Source organism: Achroia grisella, unplaced genomic scaffold, assembly GCF_030625045.1.
Source record: "Achroia grisella isolate CSIRO2021 unplaced genomic scaffold, CSIRO_AGI_Agris_v1 utg821, whole genome shotgun sequence".
In the NCBI taxonomy this organism is placed as follows: domain Eukaryota; kingdom Metazoa; phylum Arthropoda; class Insecta; order Lepidoptera; family Pyralidae; genus Achroia; species Achroia grisella.
The window spans coordinates 1,666,951-1,690,988 of record NW_026713035.1 but is presented as its reverse complement, the minus strand read 5'-3'; the positions used below and the strand labels follow the sequence as shown (position 1 = coordinate 1,690,988).

General features: G+C 28.9%; 1 protein-coding gene across 1 annotated transcript in view; it reads right to left on the bottom strand.

The window, feature by feature from the left end:
* LOC131852022 (suppressor of lurcher protein 1-like) overlaps positions 1–18,534 on the bottom strand; it is a 79,432-nt gene extending 60,898 nt beyond the window's left edge. Inside the window, exons 1-2 of the mRNA XM_059202592.1 lie at positions 18,420–18,534; positions 3,518–3,566 (exon numbers count right to left, since the gene is read on the bottom strand). Coding sequence (XP_059058575.1) covers positions 3,518–3,538 — 21 coding nt within the window. The 5' untranslated portion in view covers positions 3,539–3,566; positions 18,420–18,534. The remainder of the gene's footprint in view (positions 1–3,517; positions 3,567–18,419) is intronic.
* Between the last annotated feature and the right edge of the window lie 5,504 nt (positions 18,535–24,038).

Below are 24,038 nucleotides of genomic sequence, written 5' to 3'. Positions count from 1 at the left end.
ATCTGGCACTTTGTGAACTTTTTATTCCTTCAAAGTACTAAAATCCGTGTAAAAATGTCACTTATTTCAATACTTACTTCACGCCCTTGCAACATAAACTTAAGTATTTTAATAAAGTATTTTAGGCTTGTGACATTTAGATAATTTGAATTCATTGCGAAGTTAGGTTTTATTAAAAATATATACATGTATGGTATAAATATATAGGGCCTGCCTCGGTGGTCTAGCGGTTTAACACACCGCTTTATTTCTAATGGTTGCGGATTCAATTCGTCGCACCGTACTTTAGTGTATTATGTTCTTTAGTATAAACATTTGTATTCATGAGTATGAATTTCTGTATCAATCTTGGTGTTTTCTATGTATATTATGTATGTATTTACAAAATAAATGTCTAAGTATTTATACTAATTTTCTAGTACCCATAATACAACCTCTGCTTACATTGGACTAGATGATGTATGAATTATCCAGGGGTATTATAATTATATATCTTAAGAAAATCAATTATCTCGTTACTTTCTCAAATTGCAAATCAATGACATGATTTTCAGATCTAAAATTCTGCAGGTAACTTAAATTAGTAATATCTTATGCTAACCATAAACAAAAGCATAAATATGTGATCTCTAAAAATATAAAGCGACATCTAACTGACTAATTAATCAATTCACGGCCTAAATAATAAAAGTTATACATTAGATTTTTTTAATATAAATTACTTTTAACATTGAAATGAATGTAGTAGAACTGGTTTCACGTCAGCAACATTAGCTGATAATGTTATATAACAAAAAGGTTAAATTATATATTACTATATACAATAAAGCGGGAGTTTATTTGTAGCTTTTTGGCTTGAACTACTGTCAGAACTGACAGTATATTATTATATATTCTTAATTGCCCAGATAAAACAAAGATATTATAATTTGGAGACAATGTGAGCAAACGTGGACTTTATATTTCACTTATCAAAAGTGTTGTGTGTAATTAAAATATCTTTATTTATGTAGGTTATAAATAAAGATATTTTGATTTGATTTGGTAAGGTTGAATCACTTACATTTCTACTCTATTGTATAACTTATAATCAAACGTGAGGTAAATTTTAAATAATATGCATACACAAATGACTATATACAAATGACTGAATACTTACAGATGAAATGCCGCGAAGTGCCCACAATAGGGAAAAGTCAATTCTATATCTGTTCAATGGATTTATTTAATCAATAGCTTCTTCTATATAATAATGTACAAAGTGATTTCCTTTTAATACGTAAAAGCTCTTAGGTAATTTGCCAAAGTGATGAGGTACGGTAAACGTAAACCGCAACATTGAAAATGTACAAAAAGCAACCAACTTTAGCACATACAATGCAAGGTAGCGACTTGCCAGTGGACACCATTTAATTTATTTTATACTGGTATAGCTCTCTCTCCAAATGTATATGCGCTATTATGTATATTTGTAGTCATATATGTATATTTATTTTTGTTTATTACGTGCGCCACCTACCCTTTTCTAATTTTTACATTCTCTATCCACCAAAAGGTAGTCTGGAAGAGATTGCTTATTTTTTTTTATTCTGTAATTGATGTGGAGAACTGATTTGGAGAGTTAGTTCAGTTTAATAAAAATATATAATATTTATTTGTGTTAAAATAACTGTAAGCGAGAACATTTCTTAATCATCATTGCCTTACCTTTATCCCATTATTTGGGGTCGGCGCAGTATGTCATTCTTTTCCACTGCTCTCTATCGGTGGTCATATCTGAGCATACTCTTCTTTTATTCGTATCATCTTCCACACAATCCATACATCTTTTCTTAGGGCGTCCCCTTCCTTTACATCCAACCACATTCATATTATACACTTTCCATAAGACATGATCCTCGCTTCTGTTCGCAAATGTTAATACTACATTACAGTACGTCGTCAGACTCGCTTATAGGAAGATCGTCTTCCTTCCTCATAAGTGCAGGAGTTATGACAATCAGAAGAAAAAATAAAAGTAAAGTAAGCTGTTTGCAGCAGAATTAGGTGAGTTTCTCCTTAATATACCTTCACTAATAGTAGTCCAGTCGCAAGTTATACTGAACACAAAATGTACTAACATTTCATTAGATATGTGTTTCAATCATTATGAGAATCAGTCAAATATACAAATTTAGACTCAAACTTTATTGGTTTCAGTCAGATTTAAACTCATAATTTTTTCAGACCTATATCGAGCTTGTATCACTAGGTCAAGATGCTCTCAATATATCTTGCACAAATATTATGCATATTTTATTTATACTAGTTACACCTAAGCTTAATCTTTAAAGATAAATAAGGTATAATATAGTTTATGTTATGAATAGATAAGTTAGTTTATGAGTCCTTTTTGCCCTACTATCTAAGACGTCATCTTACAAGTATCTCTTCAATATTTTCGCTCACGCCTCCTATATCCTCCATCTTTCATCACACTTTCGACATGTCCAATAATTCAGTACACATTGGCGCTGGACATTTTTAGAAGCTATTTTAAAAGCCTTTAATATTTATACAGGGTAGCAGCATAGATTGGTTACATGATATGATCACAGATATGGATAAAAAAATTTGTAATTTATTAGCCTTAAATTGAGAGTTATAAATTTAGATTAAATGTCCTTCGAAAAGAATTATGGCATAAAGAAATAAAAAGATAATATATGTAAAATAAGCAATATAAAATTGTAAGGAATTAAACGAGCTTGTTTATATGGTTTCAATTATTGTAAAAAAGGAAGTTTAGTATGTATGATATAAGAAATATGTTATTCCATTTGGTTAAACCATTCTCTCGTAATATGAATTTGAGTGAAAGAATTGATGTTCGGACTAGGGCGTACTACCGAGGCGACGCGAAGGAGCAGCACCCGGCCACTGCGAGAAATGGAAAAGGGTTGTTGCACCACAACGGGCCGGGCGGGTGCAACGTAAGAAGCAAGTCCAATGGATGGACTGTGTGAAAGATGATATGGTAAGAAAGGAAGTAAATAACGCGATGACTGCGAACAGGGATGAATGGAAGCGAAAAACATATTACGCCGACCACAAACAAATGGGATAAGGAAGAAGCAGATGATGATGATGTTATTCCATTCGGAACTGATGTTGATTTTTTTTAAACAGATAAGATTTGCTCCTGTTTTATAAAATTTTGTCTGTACGAATCAGTTATTAATATCTATGTATTTATAGTAAATAAAAATTAATTTATTCGCTTTTTTAATTTTTATAATATACTTATACCATAACATAAAAATATGTAAATAATAAAAAAAACTGGTAAACATGTGTATATTTACCAGGTGTTTTAACTTTTTAATATGTAAACAATGACAAATCTATTGATTTGTTTCCAAATTAGATAAACAAGAATTTTATAGCGTTATAGACTGTACAGTTATGTTTTATCTAGTATGAGATTTTAATTACTCTAGAATACAATTCATATCTATTTTCTAAATAGTTTACTCACCTTCATATTTTCATAGCCCATTTGAATTGCATATCAAAGTGTTCCAAATCTGAAACAATTTATTAATAGTTACGAACCATTTAAACTTAGTATTTATTTATATAATTTAAAGTAAGTAACTATATATTTATTTTAGTACAGATCATATTGTTCGACGATGCGTGCTCTTTTTCCATTTAAAATTCATACAAAACATAATACGTTAAAGAAAAAAATGAAATAGAAATTACAACAGTAACTTAAGTAAATATTACCTAAACATATTAGTTTATATAAGCTAAGATTTTTTTTGTATAATTACAATGGTAGACAAGCTAATAGACTAGCTAAAGGCAGGTGGTAACCGTCGCCTATGAACAGCATTATCGAAATCAGGTGTCATGTGATACCCGAGATATCACTAAGGCGTTACTATTCCGGAGTATATGTTATGAGTAAAGATTGTATTACATAAAGGGCTATTAATAATCTGTCGTGATATAACATAATATACTGTACTATATTTTTATTCTAAGCATATAATTTGTTTGATTGTTACAATTTATTGTGCAATAAATATATTTGAAATAACATGATATGACGATCTTAAGAAATAAATTGTATAGTGGCGGACTTATCCCAAAATAAGGGATTTCTTCTAGTCACTCTTTGAATAATGGAAAGAAATTGTAGAGTGGTAAATGTAGATATACATACATGACAATATTAACAACGGATAAAAGCAAATAATATTTAAATATACCTACATATAAATAAAATATTATTAGTAATGATTAAAAAAATAAATAAAAACAACAGAAATATATAAAAGACAATACTACTACACAACATAAAATAGTAAACTAATATCACAATGGCCATAGAAGATCTAGAAGATCTATCACTTACCGCTCGCTGGCTATATAGTCAATTGTTGTGCATACAAAGAAGAGAATAAAAGTGAAATATTGTTGAATTGAGAGCATTTTTGAATGACGAGAAAGTCTTTATATTTAAACTTTGTTTTGTTTTACTTAAATTAGGTTTTGCTCTATAAACCTACTCATCACACAATGAGTAATGGAAGGCACCATGTGAATTACCATCCATATTAGAATTTGACCAAATCACACAAAGGGTAGGCAGGATATAAAAAAGGTAAAAGATTTAGAGGAATAAAATAGATCACTAGCTCAAGGATTACTTAATTGAACCTTTAAGAACCAGTATTGATGGATTTGTCTTGCACTTATGTGGTTATCAGATAAAATTATTTGTTTATTGTTTATCTAATTATCCACCACACACATAAAACAATATATATGTACCGGCTTTAAAGTCCGTTAAATTTCTCAACCAATCAGCTATCGCTCTGAACAAAAATTATAGATTCCTTATAACCTCTGCTACGCACAATGGTTCATTATTAACCTATATTCTCTATTATTATTATTATATGAAGTCATGTAATATATCGTACCCTTAAAAAATAAATTCTCCATTCATTTAAACATAAATGTAATTTATGAACCGTGGAGATATAGCCGTGCAAATTCTTTATACCTATGTGGTGTTCAAAGGCAATTTTGATTAATGAGATATCTATCTTAGATTCATGACCATCATTATGACTTTATGGTGCTATAAAAATGGTATTCGCAGTACCTAATAGCTTCAATTTAAAATGAAATCCATAGAGTTGATTAACAGCTCTATTTATTATATTCCCTTGTGGTTATTAACAATCTAGTTAATTTCAACATAGTTCAGTAGTTATTTAAAAATGTATTTATTCCATAAGTTTACAAATTCTGGTTCTTTTTTACAATCGTTGTTGCATATACATAGATATATAATTAAACCCATACGGATTTCGTCAAATGAATGTCGGTTTTGTAATTAACTACAATATTTAGTATAGCTTAGAAATGTACGCAATACAAATATTTCATACATAAAACCCATTAAATGAAGTTTACTGTAAGTCAATTATGTTTGCATAAAACTGTGAGACACCTACTTCAACAAAAACACGTAATTTATTTCTGCCTCTATCCAACAAACGTAAACAATGTATCAGGATAAAAAAATCACCTATAAAATGTTCGTAAGATACAATGGAAGGAATAAAATTGTGTTTTCTTAGATTGGAGAGCGAGCAACGTCTCTCCTTACCTGAAATTTACACATGCGTGCTTCTTCCAACATTAGCTTTTCCTGTAGCTAAGTGCTTTTACACAAAATTCTCTTGTTACCCTACAGTTCTAACAGTCATTAAAAAGTTTTTATTACATCGATGTATTTTTTCTTTTTTCTTATGGACATTGAGTATGTTAATTATAACTTGACATAAACTAGGTCACGAGAATAGAAGAAAAAAATATTATAGAGCCAAAAACAACCTCTTGACCTTGTTTTTGGCTCTATAATATTTTTTCTTTTTACAAGTTTATATATTAATTTGTTAATCAAATATGAAAAATAAATGTTATTCCTGTGGGATAAGGGGTTGTTAGTAATGTTCACTGTTGACCCCACTACTAGCAACGTACCTTGTTAGCTTGACCCCCATGCGGATCCCCCTGAAAACCGTCATGATAAATTCCTGGTGAATTTGTCAGGATGTTCCAACTGACCTAACCTCATGTTCGTTATATCATCGTCCATTGATGTCCCGTCAGCGTTAGCGTAGACAGGTGTACCATTCGAATATTTTTTATTTTATTAAAATTAAAAAAAAACGTTTTAAGTTACATAGACAAGTTAACTTGACAACACAAGAAACGAAGTGTAGGGTGACCATCAAAGAGATATAAATTTTAAATGTCTGCTCAGAATGCCTTTAAACCCAAGCAACCTAATAGGTCCTGACATACAAAGCAGTAAATTCATTACTCAATTCATATAAAAAGAAATTAGCCTAATCTAACAAGTGCCAAATAGTGTACTATATAAGTTTCTTTATGATTAGCACTGAATAATAAAATAATAAAAAAGTAGATCTCAAAATTCCATATTTACTTGTAAAAACTATTAGATATTTTATGAAATACCTAACAAAAATATGTTGAATGTTATCTCCTATTATCACAGCAATGGATCGAACTGATTCTGAATACATAACCATGAAATTAAAGGTGAAGATAGCAAACGAGGAGATATTAAAAAAAAATGCTGACTATAATAAAAAAAATGCGTCCGTTTCTAAAATTTAGGACAGGTTATTAAATTCAGAGGCAGAACGAAGGCAATATCGGAAACTCATTAATAACGTTACAGGCTGCTTCTAATTTCATCGTGACTTGGGCATATTTTCTAAATGGATCAATTTTGTGGATATTATAACAGTACAAAAATAATTTCATTATGAACTTGTAAAATAAATCACTGGACAAATAAATCATAGGATTATAAGTTGCCATGTTTTGATCTGGAAATAATTATATATATTTGTCAATTCGTTATTCGAACCTTTAAATAAATCAGATCCAATTGGGCCATAAAAGTTGTATTTGTTAAGTATTATCGAATGTTACCAGCAAAACATAATCGTTTGGAACTGATTTCAATTAATTATTATGAATAAAAATACCCGAGATCTATGCATCGACCTTTACAATGATTACCGAATTTTACAATTAAAATCAGTCTTTTCAATTACGTTTTCTAATGATAACTATTACAGTTAAGTTTTAATAAGTCGATAGAATAGAATTATTAGTTTTACTTTATTTAAACTTTGTATAGGTAACTGTAATAATACAATCATTAAACTTTATCTTAATAAAAGATAAAGTTTAATGATTCCCATTAAAACTTTTTAGACATTTTCTATTTAAAAATTACATTTTATAAATGTTCTGCATTACTTAAATATTGTGATTACTGTTGGCTCTGGCCATTTTTATAACTTTATTGACATCTATTTTTTACCCGATACACACGATAAAAGAATAAACATATGTCGACATAAAAAATAGTAAAGTTTTGACAACAAAAGTTTCGATATGTTCGCAATATTTTGATATCTGACGTTTTAGATAATCCACTTACTTAAAAGTTTAATTTTTAATGTACTTAAAAGAATAATTTTCAAATGACCAATTATCATTTACATATATTTTCTTTAATTCATGATTTGACATCATATGTAATTGGAAAGATAAAATGTGGTGACCGTCACTCGCATGTTCACGATTATCACAAAATGTGTACTTTGTTACTACTGACTACTAAATTATTATATTTCTGTACTCGAAAATTTCACAGTCATATTTCATTTCAAATCAAAACACAGCTTATAAAGTAAGTAGCTGGCGATAATAATAGATGAGATAGAGATACCCAAGCAGACATCTGCATGTTTTTTTTTTTTTAAACACAATAAAATAATAAAATCGAGACTCGACAAAACTGTCTGTTGGTCAGCTTAACTTTTTGTATGTCAAAGTTTCATGTAAAAACTACTAGAGGGATTAGAATGAAATGTTTGCAGAATATGTTGTAAAAAATTGCTGAACATATAGGCTACACATATACGATATAATTGATTTTATTAATATTTTTAAATATGCCACCTTTATTATTAATAATTAATTATTATAAATAAATATTAATAGACGCCATTGTATACATTAAATCTTATTGTTATCGTTTGATTTAACTTCTATGGAAATTTATATATAAAATTACATGATTACGCAGTAGAGGATAGTACTATTATGAAAGGTTTTACCCAAAACTAAACTAACATAATTAATAATTATTGTTATCTATAGGATTTGTTTTAGTGTTCATCCCATACTTATTTATTTTCAATTTAGTATAATAGAGAATTATTATAAAACAAAAATTGTTGGGCATATGCAGAGCACTTAATAGTAATCACCTTTGACGTATCGATATAAAAAATGAATATGAACTGCAGCAGAATAATGTATTATTACTGCTGATATTCGTCTTTTTACGCTATAAACTAAAAAGCTTTTACTGAGTTTTACGGTTACTTCCACACCTTACCATTTCCAGTGATAAATTGCGCCGGTGCACGGAATTTGGGTCCATATATTCGTGAAGTTATGCCAGTATGTGCACAATAGCAGTTATTCGACTGAAAATGTGTATTGCGAGATATAAGTTCCTTAATTTCGTAGTACAAAATCAAATTGTCCAGCAAATTAATAATAATAATAAACGAGAATTCACTCAGCGCTATATACTTCTAAGCTAAACAGAGGTTGTATTATGGGGAGGTACCAAACAACTGATAGAAATAAGTATTTTTTTTTTGTAAATACAAGCAATCATAGTCATGTATATAAATGTTTGCAACGTATGATTCCTCATACGTTCCAAATTCGTGTCCATCAATAGTAAAGCGGTATGCTAGACTTCCTGACCACAAATTATTCTAAAATAGTCGTGTCTGGTTCTATCGTTTGAATTTTGTGCCTGGTGTTTTAGTCTAGTCTTAGGAGGAGTTTATATATTTAAATGGACTTCTTAAACGAAAAATAAAGGAAAAAAGACTTCGTTTATTTTGTTTGTTGAAAACTAAGCGAGTTAATTCGTTATTTCATTTAATATTTTTACAAGAAATAATTGGGTTTGTAAAGTTTGACAACCTATGTCTTTGTTATTTCAATATAAATTGTTTCGTATAAAATACCACATTCGTCGACCCCAAAGGTCACATAGCGGGTAGAAATATCCAAGCAAATAACATACAATATAATCTTTTCTATCTATATCGTCATCTCGTAATCTGTATCTTTTATACATATAAATAATAAAGAAGCAAAAATCGCAGTCTCCGGATGGAAGATATATGTATTAGATAAAGTATTGTTATTATTGTGCTTCTTCCTTACATAGTATAAAACAAAGTCGGTGGCGCTAGCAAATTCAAATTCAAATTTGAATATTGATTTAGATGAAAATTACAGGATCTTTTTATTGAGGTCCCAATAATAAAAAACAAAAAGCGATAAGATCCTGTATTTTTTTTTAATATTAAGGGATCTCGTTATTTTCTTATTTTTTGTTATTTGTCAGTGCATTTGAGTGCTATAATCCTAGACACGGCTTGACCGATTTAGCTGCGGTTCACTAATGTACTCGTAATGTGATGGCGTCGCTTAAAATTTAGCTTTTTTTTTTATTTCTATTGGTATAGAACCAAAAAAGTTATAAATTATTGCTATTCTGAACACCACTTCGCATAGGTATGAAGTTGCTCTCTAGTATAGTATATACACATGTGAGCTCATCTAGTGTAGTATACATATGTGTATGTCTGTCTTGAAAATATATTTATAATATTTAATCCGTTTCTTACAAATTTTTTTCTACATTTGTACAAAAATGACTGAACAGTCTATTGGTTCAAATGCGTTTGTATAACATTCTAAAATTTATGATAAAAGGAGATAAGTTCATATAACGAATTTTTAGGTGTAAAAATTACCTATCACGATGTTCGTTTTCGCCTATCTCCGAAACTGCGGAGCAGATTTTAATTATGTTTTGTAAATATATATTGTTTTCTTCAACCTGAGAGTTTGAAGAGTTTTTACCTAGATGAGTAACCCCCTATAGTTTTATTGCGGCTTTAAATATTTTTATAAATCAATAAATAAGAAATCTTTAGATTTTTTACTACATATCAAAAGATAGCGTTGTTAATCAATCTAATTGCCTGGTAAGTAATGATAGGGGCAACATAATAATTAAAATAATAGTACATCTTCAAAGACATTAAGTTATCTAACATCGGTCACATTGTCAGTAGGTTATAAAATTGATATTAATTACTTATTAATATATAACTATCTTTCAATATATCATTATTTTCTATAGTACTACCTACCTACTTTAATTATACATGGTGTTTACGCCGCTAGCGCGTGGCGTCAACAAAGGTTTTTACTTCCCTTTGGGTAGAATGGAAGCCTATCATCAAGTCTTATCAGTTGCCACTATAGTCTATGTCTTGATTTTTTTTTTCGTGCATTAAAATTTTAATAACACTATCTTCCGTTGTTCTCATTCGGTTTCTGTTTCTGATCCATGTTGTAGATAATTACAGTATCATAAATTATATATTATTATCTCCATAATTCCCTGGTTTCCTGTATTACCCATAATCGAGTAAACTATATGTATATTATGTTCATTTAAAATTAAATAAATTCTTAAACATTCGCTAATGCTACCATTATCATTATTTATATACTTTAAATCTCATTTTGGAGAGTACAAATGGCAGTAATAAGCTCGAAGTCCAAACTTAAAGCCTATTGGATTAAAGCTTCCGCGTAGATATGGTTACGTCGGTAACCCAACTTGGGTTTAATGTGATTTAAAACAGGTAGTTTGGGAGTAAATCTCATGTGATAGTAACGAACGATGCCCAGGTTTGTTTGTTCATGCATATAAACCTTTAGGTAAATTTAGAATTATTTAATACGGCGTGATATTTGTGTATAATTAACAACATTCACAAAATATACTGATCGTGATTAGTTTGTATGTTAAATGTGTAGTTCTTAAATTGGTACAAGAATAAAAAAATACCTTTCAATAAAAAAAAATTGTAAGGTCAATTTGTAAATAGCCGCATGCAAATATACACAAAAAATTAGAACTTTCTATTTTGAAGATACAAATATTTGATACAAAACATGTTTATGGTATTTTTTTTTTATATTATATTATAGTTTAATATGTCACATCAACTTATGTACTCGGACATATTGTTATAACATATATTTTTAACGTAGATATTATTAAAAAGAATGACTAAGTTTCTATTACTTAGATTACCGGACAAATTGCATATTTAACACAAATCTCACCGTTACTACGAGTAAGTTGCGAATGAATAGTCCTAAACTAATAACTATAAATTATGACTATAAATATGATTTAATATATAAAAATTACATAGACACCGCAAGTTCTACTTATAGGTGTAATTTTTATGCAACTACAATAAATTCTGTACCTTACTTTTCTAATGGAAGAAGTTTTAATAAAATAAAAATAATGTCTGGAATTCTGTAACAGCATATTATGGCCTAATTAATAATTGTCAACATTGTGTTGCCCACACTTGAGATGTCCACAATCCACCATGCATATTTGAATATAACACGGACAATTACGTACCTTTATAATAAACAAACAAATATCCTTAATCTGAGGCAATTCGCTTGCAACGTAAACAAGGGTTGTCATAACGAGATAACCAAATTCAGATACAAAATGTACGATTCGTTCGTAATTACCGCTGGGCATGCGAGCAAAGGATGGATTTCGTGGACATTATCAGAAAGGCGAATAATTTGTTTTTGTATTATTAAGATAACACACATGCCTCTTTTAATAGAAGGTAATGTAAATGTAATTTAATTTACAATTTAGGGATCACGGATAATTTATTATTTGTTTTTTTTTTTTTTTTGTAATTCTTGTTCATGTAATTGGAATGCCAAACAGACTAGACTAGACCTCCTGTTGAGAAGTAGTACTCGTTGCCTACATACATAAATAGCACTATAGACATCATCGAAGGATTAAGATATCACATCTCTTGACCTGTAATTTTACTGCTGTAACTTAATTTTACAGCCCTTCGACTGAAACACAGCTTACAGAGTAAACTGTGTTTCACGTTTTATAAAGTTTCGGGTAAAAAATATAATTAATTTGATTGTTATTTACATACTAATTCATCTATAGTTTTCTGTATTTGTTGTCGATGTTTCATCTTTACTAAATTCATTGAAATAAATTTAACAGTTAACTACAATTAAAATACAGTCATAAAAATATACATTTAAAAAAAAATTAAAACGTTTACAATATTTTATAATAGCTTGAGCAATAAGGCCGTTTTTGTACCATATTACTCTCTAAATTATATCCTCTGTAACACATCTGGTATAATAAACTTTTAATAAATAAATAAAATAGTAGTCAGAATACAATCAGTAGTCAATAGTTGACGTTGTGATGGATGTAATGACTCGACTAGGCCTAATTAATCCTACCACTGGTTACCACAAAAACATATTAATGGGCGACGCGAACCTGATAGATTATAGGCTTTTGTAATTCAAATTACCAACTTGAATAACAACCGAGACATATCGATTTCAAGTTTAAAATCAGTACTATTATTAGCACGATAGATCTAGATCTATCGTACTGTCAGACCCATCGGATATGTTGTGGTTAATTATTGCCTAAGGTGTGCTAATATTCATTCTTTTATATTATTATGTTTTTGTTATATATATATATATATATATATAAATATATATTATATAAGTGATAATAGTAACCACCACTTTGTAGCGAACTAAGTAGAGCTTTTATTATGAGTACCAGGCAACTGATATCAATACTTAAATACGTTTTACTTAAGTACTGAAAACACTCAGGACGATACAAATAATCATACTCCTATAATATGTTTGTACTGTGCCAGGAATTCCGCGATTACCGGCACTACGACACTGTGCTAAACCGTTAGACCATTTCTGTTTATATGTACGTACGTGTATACATATACAAACTGGCAGCACGGATATGGTGCGTATACCTTATGCGATACTATGCTAGATGACAAAGGTGACATATATCCGTAACGTAATTTCACTGTCATTAAACCGAAACACATATCAGCATACTTTGATGCTGCTTGGCGACTGAAATAGATGAAACAGAAAAACCCATGCAGACTACAAAAGCAAGCTCATTACTTTACATTGAATTTGATGCTATTCTGTAATTTTAGTCGTTTTAAAAAAACAATGGAGTTTTATTAGTAAAATCCAATTATATTACAAATTGTATTCTCATCTTTATGTCCCAGAGGGCAATACCGATATAACAAGGGATTATCGGAGCCAATATAACAAGTAACATCTCACGCTAATCTTGAAGCCATTTATCGTTAATATACGACCTCCCTGAGGATTCATCGGTCGCTTGATTAAACGATGACTTTGCCTGTATGGTACAAATAAGATGTAGTACCTAAGTTAATAATGTTCTTTGATGACAGGAAGGCTTACATCGCCTCAGTTAAATACAATGAGCAACGTCATATACAAGTATATATGCATATTAATAAAAATATAATTAAAAAATTTTAAATCATAAATAAAATGCCATAAAAAATATATTTTATTTTCATATACAAATAATTACCTATTTAATATTTTAAATATGGTTTTAATTAATATTAACCTTATTCTTTGTGCCCATTATCCTGTACAAAGGAAGATCTAAGGGGTGCGACAGAATGCGCAAAAGTTGTCGCAACATTCTCGGGTAATTATATTTAGTTGCCATTGAAACGAAAAAAAAGATTCATATTAATTAAAAATATTTTAAATATTAGTACATTTTTTTACATTCTTATTGGTATACTCGATATTACCACAGAAAACATAATATTACATTTATAAAATAATATTTATATAATTTATAATTCAGTTCTCATAATATTAACTTTACTTTGTTGGAGACAAGATAGTGTTATGTAACGTATATTATTTGTTTATTTATAACGAAAAGGAGAGAATGGATGTCCTATGAAAGTACCGCCATGGGTCACATACGAGATAAAATGTTAAGTTACCTGCGTAAATAGATTTTTCTTTATTGTAGCGAAACATTTAATGATTAAATTGTCTATATATTTATTACAAAACAAAATTCAATCAGAATTTGTATAATCTATCATACAGAATATTTATTGTTTTAAATTAATATTACCTAGAGTTTAGCTCGATTATATTGAGTCATTTATCTTGTTAAATTGAATTTTCCCTTAAGTGACACCTATTTAGATATTTCATCTCGAAAAAGCTCGTTTCATTGACATCGTTAGAGAAAATTTATATATAAATCAAATATGATTTTTTTTTTGTATATAATTAAAACGTACAGGTACTAGATAAATCATTTTTTTTTATATTAGATTATAAAAATCTGAAATTGATTTATAATCTGTTTATTTTAATATGACATTCTGCGTAAGTATATTTACATAATTAGAGATCTATTTATGTTAAGTTATTTATTTAGTTATATATCTGACGTGATATAATTAGAGTTCTAAAAATATTAATAAAGGCTTGATTATAAAAAAAATGGAATGTTCAATAAATATCAATACAATTCATATTATTTATTTCACTTTTCTGAATAGTGCACCATGGTATTAACAATAAATTATGGATCTCCAATTTGATTTCAGACTCTATCCAATTAAGGAACGACACGTTACTAAGGTGTCCGTATTCAAATCGTTACTATAACTATTGTTAATTTGATGGTGTTCAGTTAAAATCAGTTTCTGAGTAATTTATAATATATAAATATAAATAAACTGACTGCTAATAATAATATTCGTAACAATAGATCATCTTATAATTATATTTCTCACTCTATGTAGCACTAAGGAAGAATAAGTTTGAAAAACGAAATAATAGATAAATACTATTTGAAAATTAATTATTTGCTTATTTGGCGTATAAAACTCCTGGGTTTCTATATACAGGTGCATATAAAACATCTAACTGTACTCCGTTTATTAAAATCCATATTCGTTTAATTCCGATATTGTTTCAAATATTCGAACATACATATATTCTAAATTATATGCATATTTCATTCAATTTACAATATCCTCCTTTCATTCGCAGTGACACAATTATAATATTTAAATAATTGAATAGACAATGACAACTAAAACTTCCACTTTAGCATTAATAATTTTAGTGTGACAGTTACCCGTTTGTTTTGGAGTTTCATTAATATTCAGTTTAGTACCTAAACAACAACACTGTTATTGACATTGGAACATTTCAAAATGCCATTTTAATTATTAACTTTTTTGTTTAAAGTTGACAATCAATTATTTCTTACTCGACTGTCGAGCAAGGAGGGTACTTTTCTCGGAAACTATTATTACGCAGGTTATGTATAGGTTTTTATCACAGTATTACGACTTTGTCTAAATAATATAAAATTAAACTAAATTAAATAATAATGCCTATTAACTTTTTTGATCACAGAAGAACAGCTCTAAAATTATTGATATTAATTAGAGTTTGAGTCAAAGAGATACGTACATATAATAGGTTACGTAATTTTTTTTTAATAAAATTATTGTTTTAGATCTACAATTGTAGAGAATTGATTATAATTGAAAATGTAGTAGTAGTATAAATAGTATATATCATATACATAATTATATATCACGCTTATCTCCTATTTGGGGTAAACTAGCTAGCGGTCCCTCCACATTCGTCAATCTATTCGTGCAAGCTCGACAGTTTCAAGTACTTCTTAACTTAGCCATTTTCAGACGGTACGTTCTATTTGGTCAGCCAATTTGGCATCACATTCTGTAATATCTATAACATTGTTCAAGTTTTCAAACGACTACCACTTTTCCTAAGTTCGCCAGTATTTTTACTTTCCATTAAAAACTTGGACACTGTATCGTTCACAGATATGTACTTTCAAAAATTTTAAAATACAACATAGTCATAACCTAGTGAGAGCGTCGTGGCCTAGTAGACTTACAACCAAGTAGTGTGGTGTTCAAATCTGGCCACCATAAAAAAAATTGTGTCAATTTACATTTCTGTAATGACTTACTTACTAACTCTCCGGTGAAAGAAACATGTTTATTAAACCAAAAATAATCGAAGAGACGGCGGTAAGTTAGTTGGATTCAATGAATAGATTCTATGACCATGTTGAATTCGAATATACCAAGCGAAGAATTGGTTATGATGCTAACAATGTCTTGACGGTGTGGTTTTTATAAGTTTACTATAATTTTTTAAGGTTATTCGTGGTAATAAGTCAGACCAACAGCTTAAAGGCTCTTTTTCACTGTTACAAAGAATACTTTTAATAGTTTGCCTCGTTACATTGTCGGAGAAGATTTCTGATCTCAGTTAGGTGCTGTTATAGTACAGCCACTAATGAGATAAGTTTCTTGCTGTTCCTTTCCCTCCGGTCTGTCTTTAACTTCAAAGAGTAATTTGTATTTTCATACATTGCAAAAAACCAGAACAAGTACAAATTGGACTTGTATACTAAGAATTCCGTTCAGTTAAACAAATAAAAAAAAGCTTTTGATACCTATAAATATTTGTGATAATATTTTTGACTATTTTATATTTATAAATTAACCCCCGATTATTACATACATTCAACATAGTAGTTTTATATATCCAGTTTCAAGTGGCTGCATATTAATGTTCCAAAATCTAATTTGTGTTAGAGTTAACACGAAAAACTACAGTAGAATAAATTTATTAAGTTCCTTTAATAGAAACTAAAACCTACATCATCATCTAACTAAAATCCTTTACATTATAATAAATCATATACACATATTTTAGAGTAATAATATATTATTTCATTTGAAATATAAATTATATTAATACATAATTATAAGTTTAAGAAATTCTCAAAAACTTTGGGTACAATAACAGTCGTACTGAACCCTAAAATCAGAAAGGGATGGAGATAATGACATTTTTTATAACAAACGAAAAGATTAGTTCCGTAAGCTAATTTATTATTAATCACTAGTCTCTTAAATGAACTTGTTGTATTTGAATTCAAATATACCAGTTAATATTATTCAATGACAAATAACCAAAATAAACCATACTATTTCCTGGCTGTCTATCTATAGTATCATAATTGTAACATTCACGAGTGCTCCAAAAATTTCTTTTTTAGACATATAATATAAGAATAATAGCACTGCTATTATTATTTTTTACGAATCGCTCCATCAAACCATTATTTACTAAATTAAATTCGCTGATAAATGTTCCTAAATGCAATTAGAAATGTACGAGTTTTTTAAATTTGTAATATCTCCCCTCTTCTTCGAAATTACGGGAAGTCCGTTTTTAGTGTGCATTCTAAAAATAAGGTCTATTTAAAATTTCATGTTTTTAATCCAACATTTTTTGCGGCATTAAGGCACAGTCAGACTTTCTAACATCTAATATAAAAATATCCAGTCGACTGTATGTGTTTGTGAACGTCTACGATATTATTTTTATGCAACTGGAATGATTTTTATACCATTAAGCCAAACATTCTGTTTCTTTTTTCTAAATTCCAATACAGAAATGTCCACTCGACTGTGTTTGTGTAAATTTTCGATATTCTTTTACTAGAATGATAAATGAAGTGACAGCCTACCTAGTTAGTAAATGGCAACCGTCACCTGAACGACTGTTGTGTTATTATATAATGCACAACAACATAGTGAGTGCTACCGATGAGTTACCTTTTGGAGGCCTAAGGATGTGACATGTCTCCATATCTTGTAAATTTACTGTTATATTATCTCACCTTTAAACTTAAACATAGTTTAAGCTAAGCTGTTTTAAGTCAGCTCAAGTACTACGTAGATAAATTCAATCATGTTGATTTATTAGGTTTACTTTAAACCTAATAAATCAACATGATTGAAAAGAAAAAAAATATAATATAATAAAAATAGATATAATATGGTATATTATTCTCGAGCTGGTATTTTATTAATTTTATCTAAGTCTTTAGACTCATATATGTGAAACTAAATTCTTGTTAACAAGAATTAATTGTATAGCAATTTTTATTGCTTTTACTCCAGCAACTTTCAGCCAACCACGTGGGCAAAGTATAGAGAGTAGAAGAATATTAATAATATTCGGTAAGTTTACCTATCGTAATAAAAATATTACAAGTTATAACGTATATGTTTTGGTTTATTACAATTATATTAACTTTTATTAAGACTATTTACATATACACTGTACAATATATTTTATTAAGTTTCACAAACCAAACTTATTTAAATATTAAAAAAGAAAAAAATACTTACTTCTTTAAGAAAATTCATATCTCGAATGGAATCATACGAATAAAGTTCTTACAAACGCAGTTCTAAATTCAAACATCACTTCGTAACCGCATGGTGCTACGGCGTAGCGTGCTACCAATCCCGCGCTCGGATACCGACTGATATAATTCGATGCTCAGTTCTCGCTCGTAAATCGGAACAGTGATGGGATAATACGTTGATTTTCACAAACTACTCAACGAAATGCTCCTTAGTTATCGGTGGTAATAACAACCCTGCTTTACTAGTTCCAGGCTTTCATAGCTTATCTTATCTATAGATTAGATGCTGCATGTAATTTAGTGTTTGATTTAAACGGTAGTTGAAAATGAAAAGATCGTTGTGGTGTACTATTTATTACCTAGACTTATAGATCCCAAAGGCGGAATATTTTCCGACACTGAAAGTGGGTTTGGTAAATTTTATATTAAAGATGATATAGATCAAATTATTTATATTTATTTTATTCTGGGCTTTGTCAATAAATTTATAGGCAAGATTTAATGCTCGGAATATAAATAAACATTAATCAAATAAATAATTGCATAAAGTATTATTGTCATTATCAATTTCCGATTGATGACATGTGAAAATATGAAGTTGTTTTGGCTAGAACTAGAAACAGTTTATTCATTTAGATATAAGTATTTATAATATAATAATATATATATATAAAATCCTTAAATTAATAATTTTAAAGACTACATACACATTCGTATATGCATTTAATCTTCAATTTTATATGAAGTACATGTCTATGAGGTCATTGATAATAGAGCACTCCACCTAAATTTCGTAGTTATTTCCTCTTGAAATTTACATTCCATATATTAGTTTTCAAATATCACTATAGATTTACACAAAAGTATACCTTATTGCAAACGACGTAAGGACACATAACGGTAACATACTCTTGGTTCCAGATGCGACATGAAAATGAAAACATATGGCTCCACAGGGAAACTATTCCATTCCAAAACTATCAATTGATTCCTATTTACACTTCTTTTTATATGGCTGAAATGGTAAACAAGCCAATATTCGAAAAATATTATACTGTCTGGAGCGACATGGTAGGTACGAGTAAAGATACCATTACAATGTTTGACTGTCATTTTTCATTTCATTATTTTGCAATAATTGTAATAAATAGAAATAATCTTTATTCAAGTAAACTTAATATAATAACTATTGAATAGCAAAGTAATCACAAGAAGAATGAACAGGAAAGTTGAAAACTTTTAAATAAATGTTGTTCAGAATTTCATTTTTAAGGATTTTGTGTGCACACTGCCTATTATCAAAGTTAGTATAAAGAACTAGTTACTTGAATTACAAAATAAATCAGTCAGTTATCAGAGCAAACAAATCCTTACAAGCAGCACCCATTTACGAGCATATAGGGTGAGGTATGACAATATAGGTCAGGTTTAACAATATTTTAGGGAGCCCAATGACCTGTTCCAATAAAAAAAGATACAAACGTGCTCGGTATCTTTTTTTTTAATAATATAATTATTTTATTATTACAATTTAAAAATATGAAAATAAATTCAAAATTCACCAGATTGAAGGCATTGTCCGTAATGCTTTCAATCTGATGAATTTTTAAATCACGTTATCATCTGATGACTATGGTATTCCGGAGAACTACGATGACATTCCATTTATCCCGTAATATCTCAGGATGATACACCCACTAGATAAACGTCAACTAATTTTGCATATTTTACCGTTAGAATTTATTACTGGATTTTATCAGGATAGGTAGTCAGTTTATTAATAATGTAATGATTGTTCTTATTTCATATCAATAGATAAATTTTCCATGAGAGGAGCGTATTGGCATTTCCAATTCATTTTAAAAATGCATATTATACCTCGAAATGTTTCATATCGATAAAACAAACAATTTTGTATAAGGAAAAATAAGAGAAACATTCATTTTTAATTTTGTTTCTTTTGAGATGTAACATAATATTTCGCAATATAAAGCTAAAGGAGAATGTAAATATTTGTGTACTTACTGATATTCTAAGAAAAATAAAAATATAATCTTTCCACACTACGTGCAAAATGAGATGTCAGGCTTTCCTTTGCCTCAACAGTACAAAATAAAAAAAACAAGCTACAAAATTGGCGCCACTTTCATAACAACGACGCATAAACGTCACCTGGCGACCATATAGGGAACTCGTCGGGTTTCTCATCGACGGAGTTTGTTCATGAGTAAAGTTATTCAGCTTACCGACAACTGGTGTTCGATCGAAGCTTGGTTTTTCGAATTGAACTTTTTCAACCAACTTACAAATGAAAAGGTTTTAGTTCTATTGTATTTTTAGTATGTGATATCTGTCAATCAGTATCAAAAATTCGTAACGATTATTTTTTTAGCAGAAAGTATTTACTTCAGAGTTATCGTACTAAATTTGCTACTATTAACATAAATGACCACCGATACAATTTTAAATTAATGATAGTAGAAGAATATGATTAAATAGTACTGCGTACATAATTATAATAATGCAGAATATGCAAAATACAGACAACAACTATTTGTTTTTTGGACTCGGAGATATATCGTAGACATGATCGCAATAAATATTTACTATTGTGAGTTCTAGATGTACCGATAGTACCACAGACAAAAAATAGTTCATTTATTCGAATAAAACCACACCCAGAAGTGTGTAATATATTTGATTGTACCACAGATACTGAATAATAAATGACACTCGTAAATCTCGTATGAAATCCCTATAAATCTAATGTATAGTATGTTTATATATTTTTGGTTAACCACGGATGGTCTAAAGGAAATAATATTTTAAAGTTGCTCGTTACAACTGAACTTGTTTACATCAAAATTAAATCAATATTTCTATGATAATATTTGAAATAATATTTGAGTATCAAATAAACACTTTAAATAGAATAATACAACCAGTCTTATAACAAAATAGTACTAAAGACTGTATCTACCGTATTCGATATTGCAGGACTACTCGGGATAAACATCTATCGTATATTCTTTTTTATTATATTAATCGACGAAATAATTCTTTTTTAATAAACATTAAAAAAATACATGATTTGCTTTTTTCTTTCAAATTAATATGACTAAGTGGGCTTATTTGACGTTTTACATTATTACATAGTATTAAATAAAGTCGCTGTCGCTGTCTGTCCCTATGTATGCTTAACGGATTTTGAGGCGGTTTTTTAATAGATAGAGTAATTCGAAGAATACTATAATATAATAAGAATGTATATCCGGGCGAAGCCGGGGCGAGTCGCTAGTTTTTTATAAATATGTTAAGTATGCGATACAGTATTAGTGAATTGCATAACATTAACTACAAATTACATTCACCCTTAGATACTCGTATAATTACAAACCACGCCTAACTTTGGTTAACCTTCAGCCATTAGTAAGTAACGTTCAAAAGCCCTCGAGCCCGAATTTAGTTGCTGACTAAATTTAATACACATATTGAAAACATACTCACGTATACATTAACATTCCACAGGATATAATGCGTCTACGAAAGGTCAAGGTATCAATATACGGGTATCACGTATCGTTGAATTGGACGAAAATCGATCAGTGAATCTCCGATGTAACTAGTAGCAACTTAACCAAATCTCTTTTCCTAATAGTTTACATTATATATATTATTTTATTATGTATAATATTGTATTTTTAAGTACAGTATGTGTTACTGGTAGCTTGTCTACCATTCTTTTTATAAACTTTATATATTTTATCTATTTTTTATATGTCACTTTTGACGAACTAATATTGTTTTGTTACTTCTTGCTGTGAGCCCTTTTGGGAAGAATACACATTTTTACTAGTATTTGGTTTTTATTAAAATAGTAGTTGTGTTCCCGCTCCAGTAACAGTATGTTTGTCTTTATGGAAGATGGAAATACTTAACTCGAGAGCATCGAAAGTAAAGGGCTGTACTATACTATTAGGCCAAAGACTTCGTCCATATACATAGGCATATAGATCAAATAAAAAAAAATATTAATTTTATTTCAATTATATAATACTTCTTTATACAGTTTCATAGGTAACTTCACTGTATTGTCGATTTTGTGAGTTGTGTGTATATTAAATACAATTGAATGAATAATACACGATATCACATTAAAAAATCACTTAACCTATCATTATGTTAAATTTAATTTTAGCAGGCGTAACGAAAAGCGACGTTACCGTAGTCTCATTTGAATCACCAATTAGTTTAAGTGAAAAGCATAATTTTCAATTCGATGGACAGTTTCGAAAGTTGTACGGACACTTTATTAAAATTAGCTTTTATGTAAGTGCGTCCGCTGTTTTTTCCCTACTCTGTCATAATTGGATTATCGAAAGCTTTCAATGAATGATGAGAATTCGTCTACAAAGTTTTCAATGGATTTTGAGTTGATCTAAATACTACGGGATTTATCTTTAATAGAGCCATTAAATATGTATTAATTATTGTGTATTAATCATTGTTTTAAATCCATACAGAGCACTTCTACAAATAATTGTTCATACTAGTGATCGCTCAGTGATCGAAAATCGAGCAGTATTAATTTAAATTATAAGTTTGAACATTATTAACGTTCTAATAACTATTACACATTTTATTATATATTTTATTATATATATATATATATATATATATATATATATATATTTGATTTATATTTGTACATTAAGCGAGCGGTATTCTACTAATTAATAACATGTATTGTAATAAATGAATGTATTAATGTTATGTTTGACATTCAGAAATAGTATAGACAATTATTATTAAGAACAAACAATATTTATCTATTCTCAATTTGACCACAGACTTTTTTATTATTAATAATCAAAAACAGGTTCACAATTAGGCTTATAATTATTTTACATTTTCTACGTGTGTGCAAAAATAAAATTATAAATAAAAATATTACACACTATATATTTTCTACTTATAATTATGTATTTAGTAATGTAGTATGTGTGTTACAGGTCTCATTTTTTTGTGTGTTTGTACATATGTGTGTAGTTGGGTGTGTGTGTGTGTTGGTGCGCGCGTAAAAAAAAAAAGAAGGAATTATATAACATTTATGTATACGTAAGGCTTTCTGTAAAAAAAGAGTATAATCTGTGTGTGCAAATTTCAAATACTATTACACACAAATACATAGTATTTAGTGTGTAAATTTCTATTTCTATTTTGCATAATTAAAAAAAATTAATATATTGTATGTTGATAAACTGTTTAATTTCATACTTATATACATCGACAGTAAAAAGAATTAAAAGAAATCAGCCCCTATTATGACGCTCCCTACTAGTGTTACCATCTGTATTCCCCTTTTCATGGTAAAGTGCACTAAATACAGTCAACTTTATTGGAACCTATACCAAACATAGTCGATTAATTTTAGTATCAATAGCAGTATTTTTTCGGTTGGTTGCAGAGTCTGCGTTACTTCGATAGACACCTTCGTGGCCTTTGATCGTATGAACATATTAATAAAAGAAAGTTATGGGCTAGTCAATAGACAGCATTTTCGATAAACGTGTAATATTTTTAAAATTATAAATAGAAG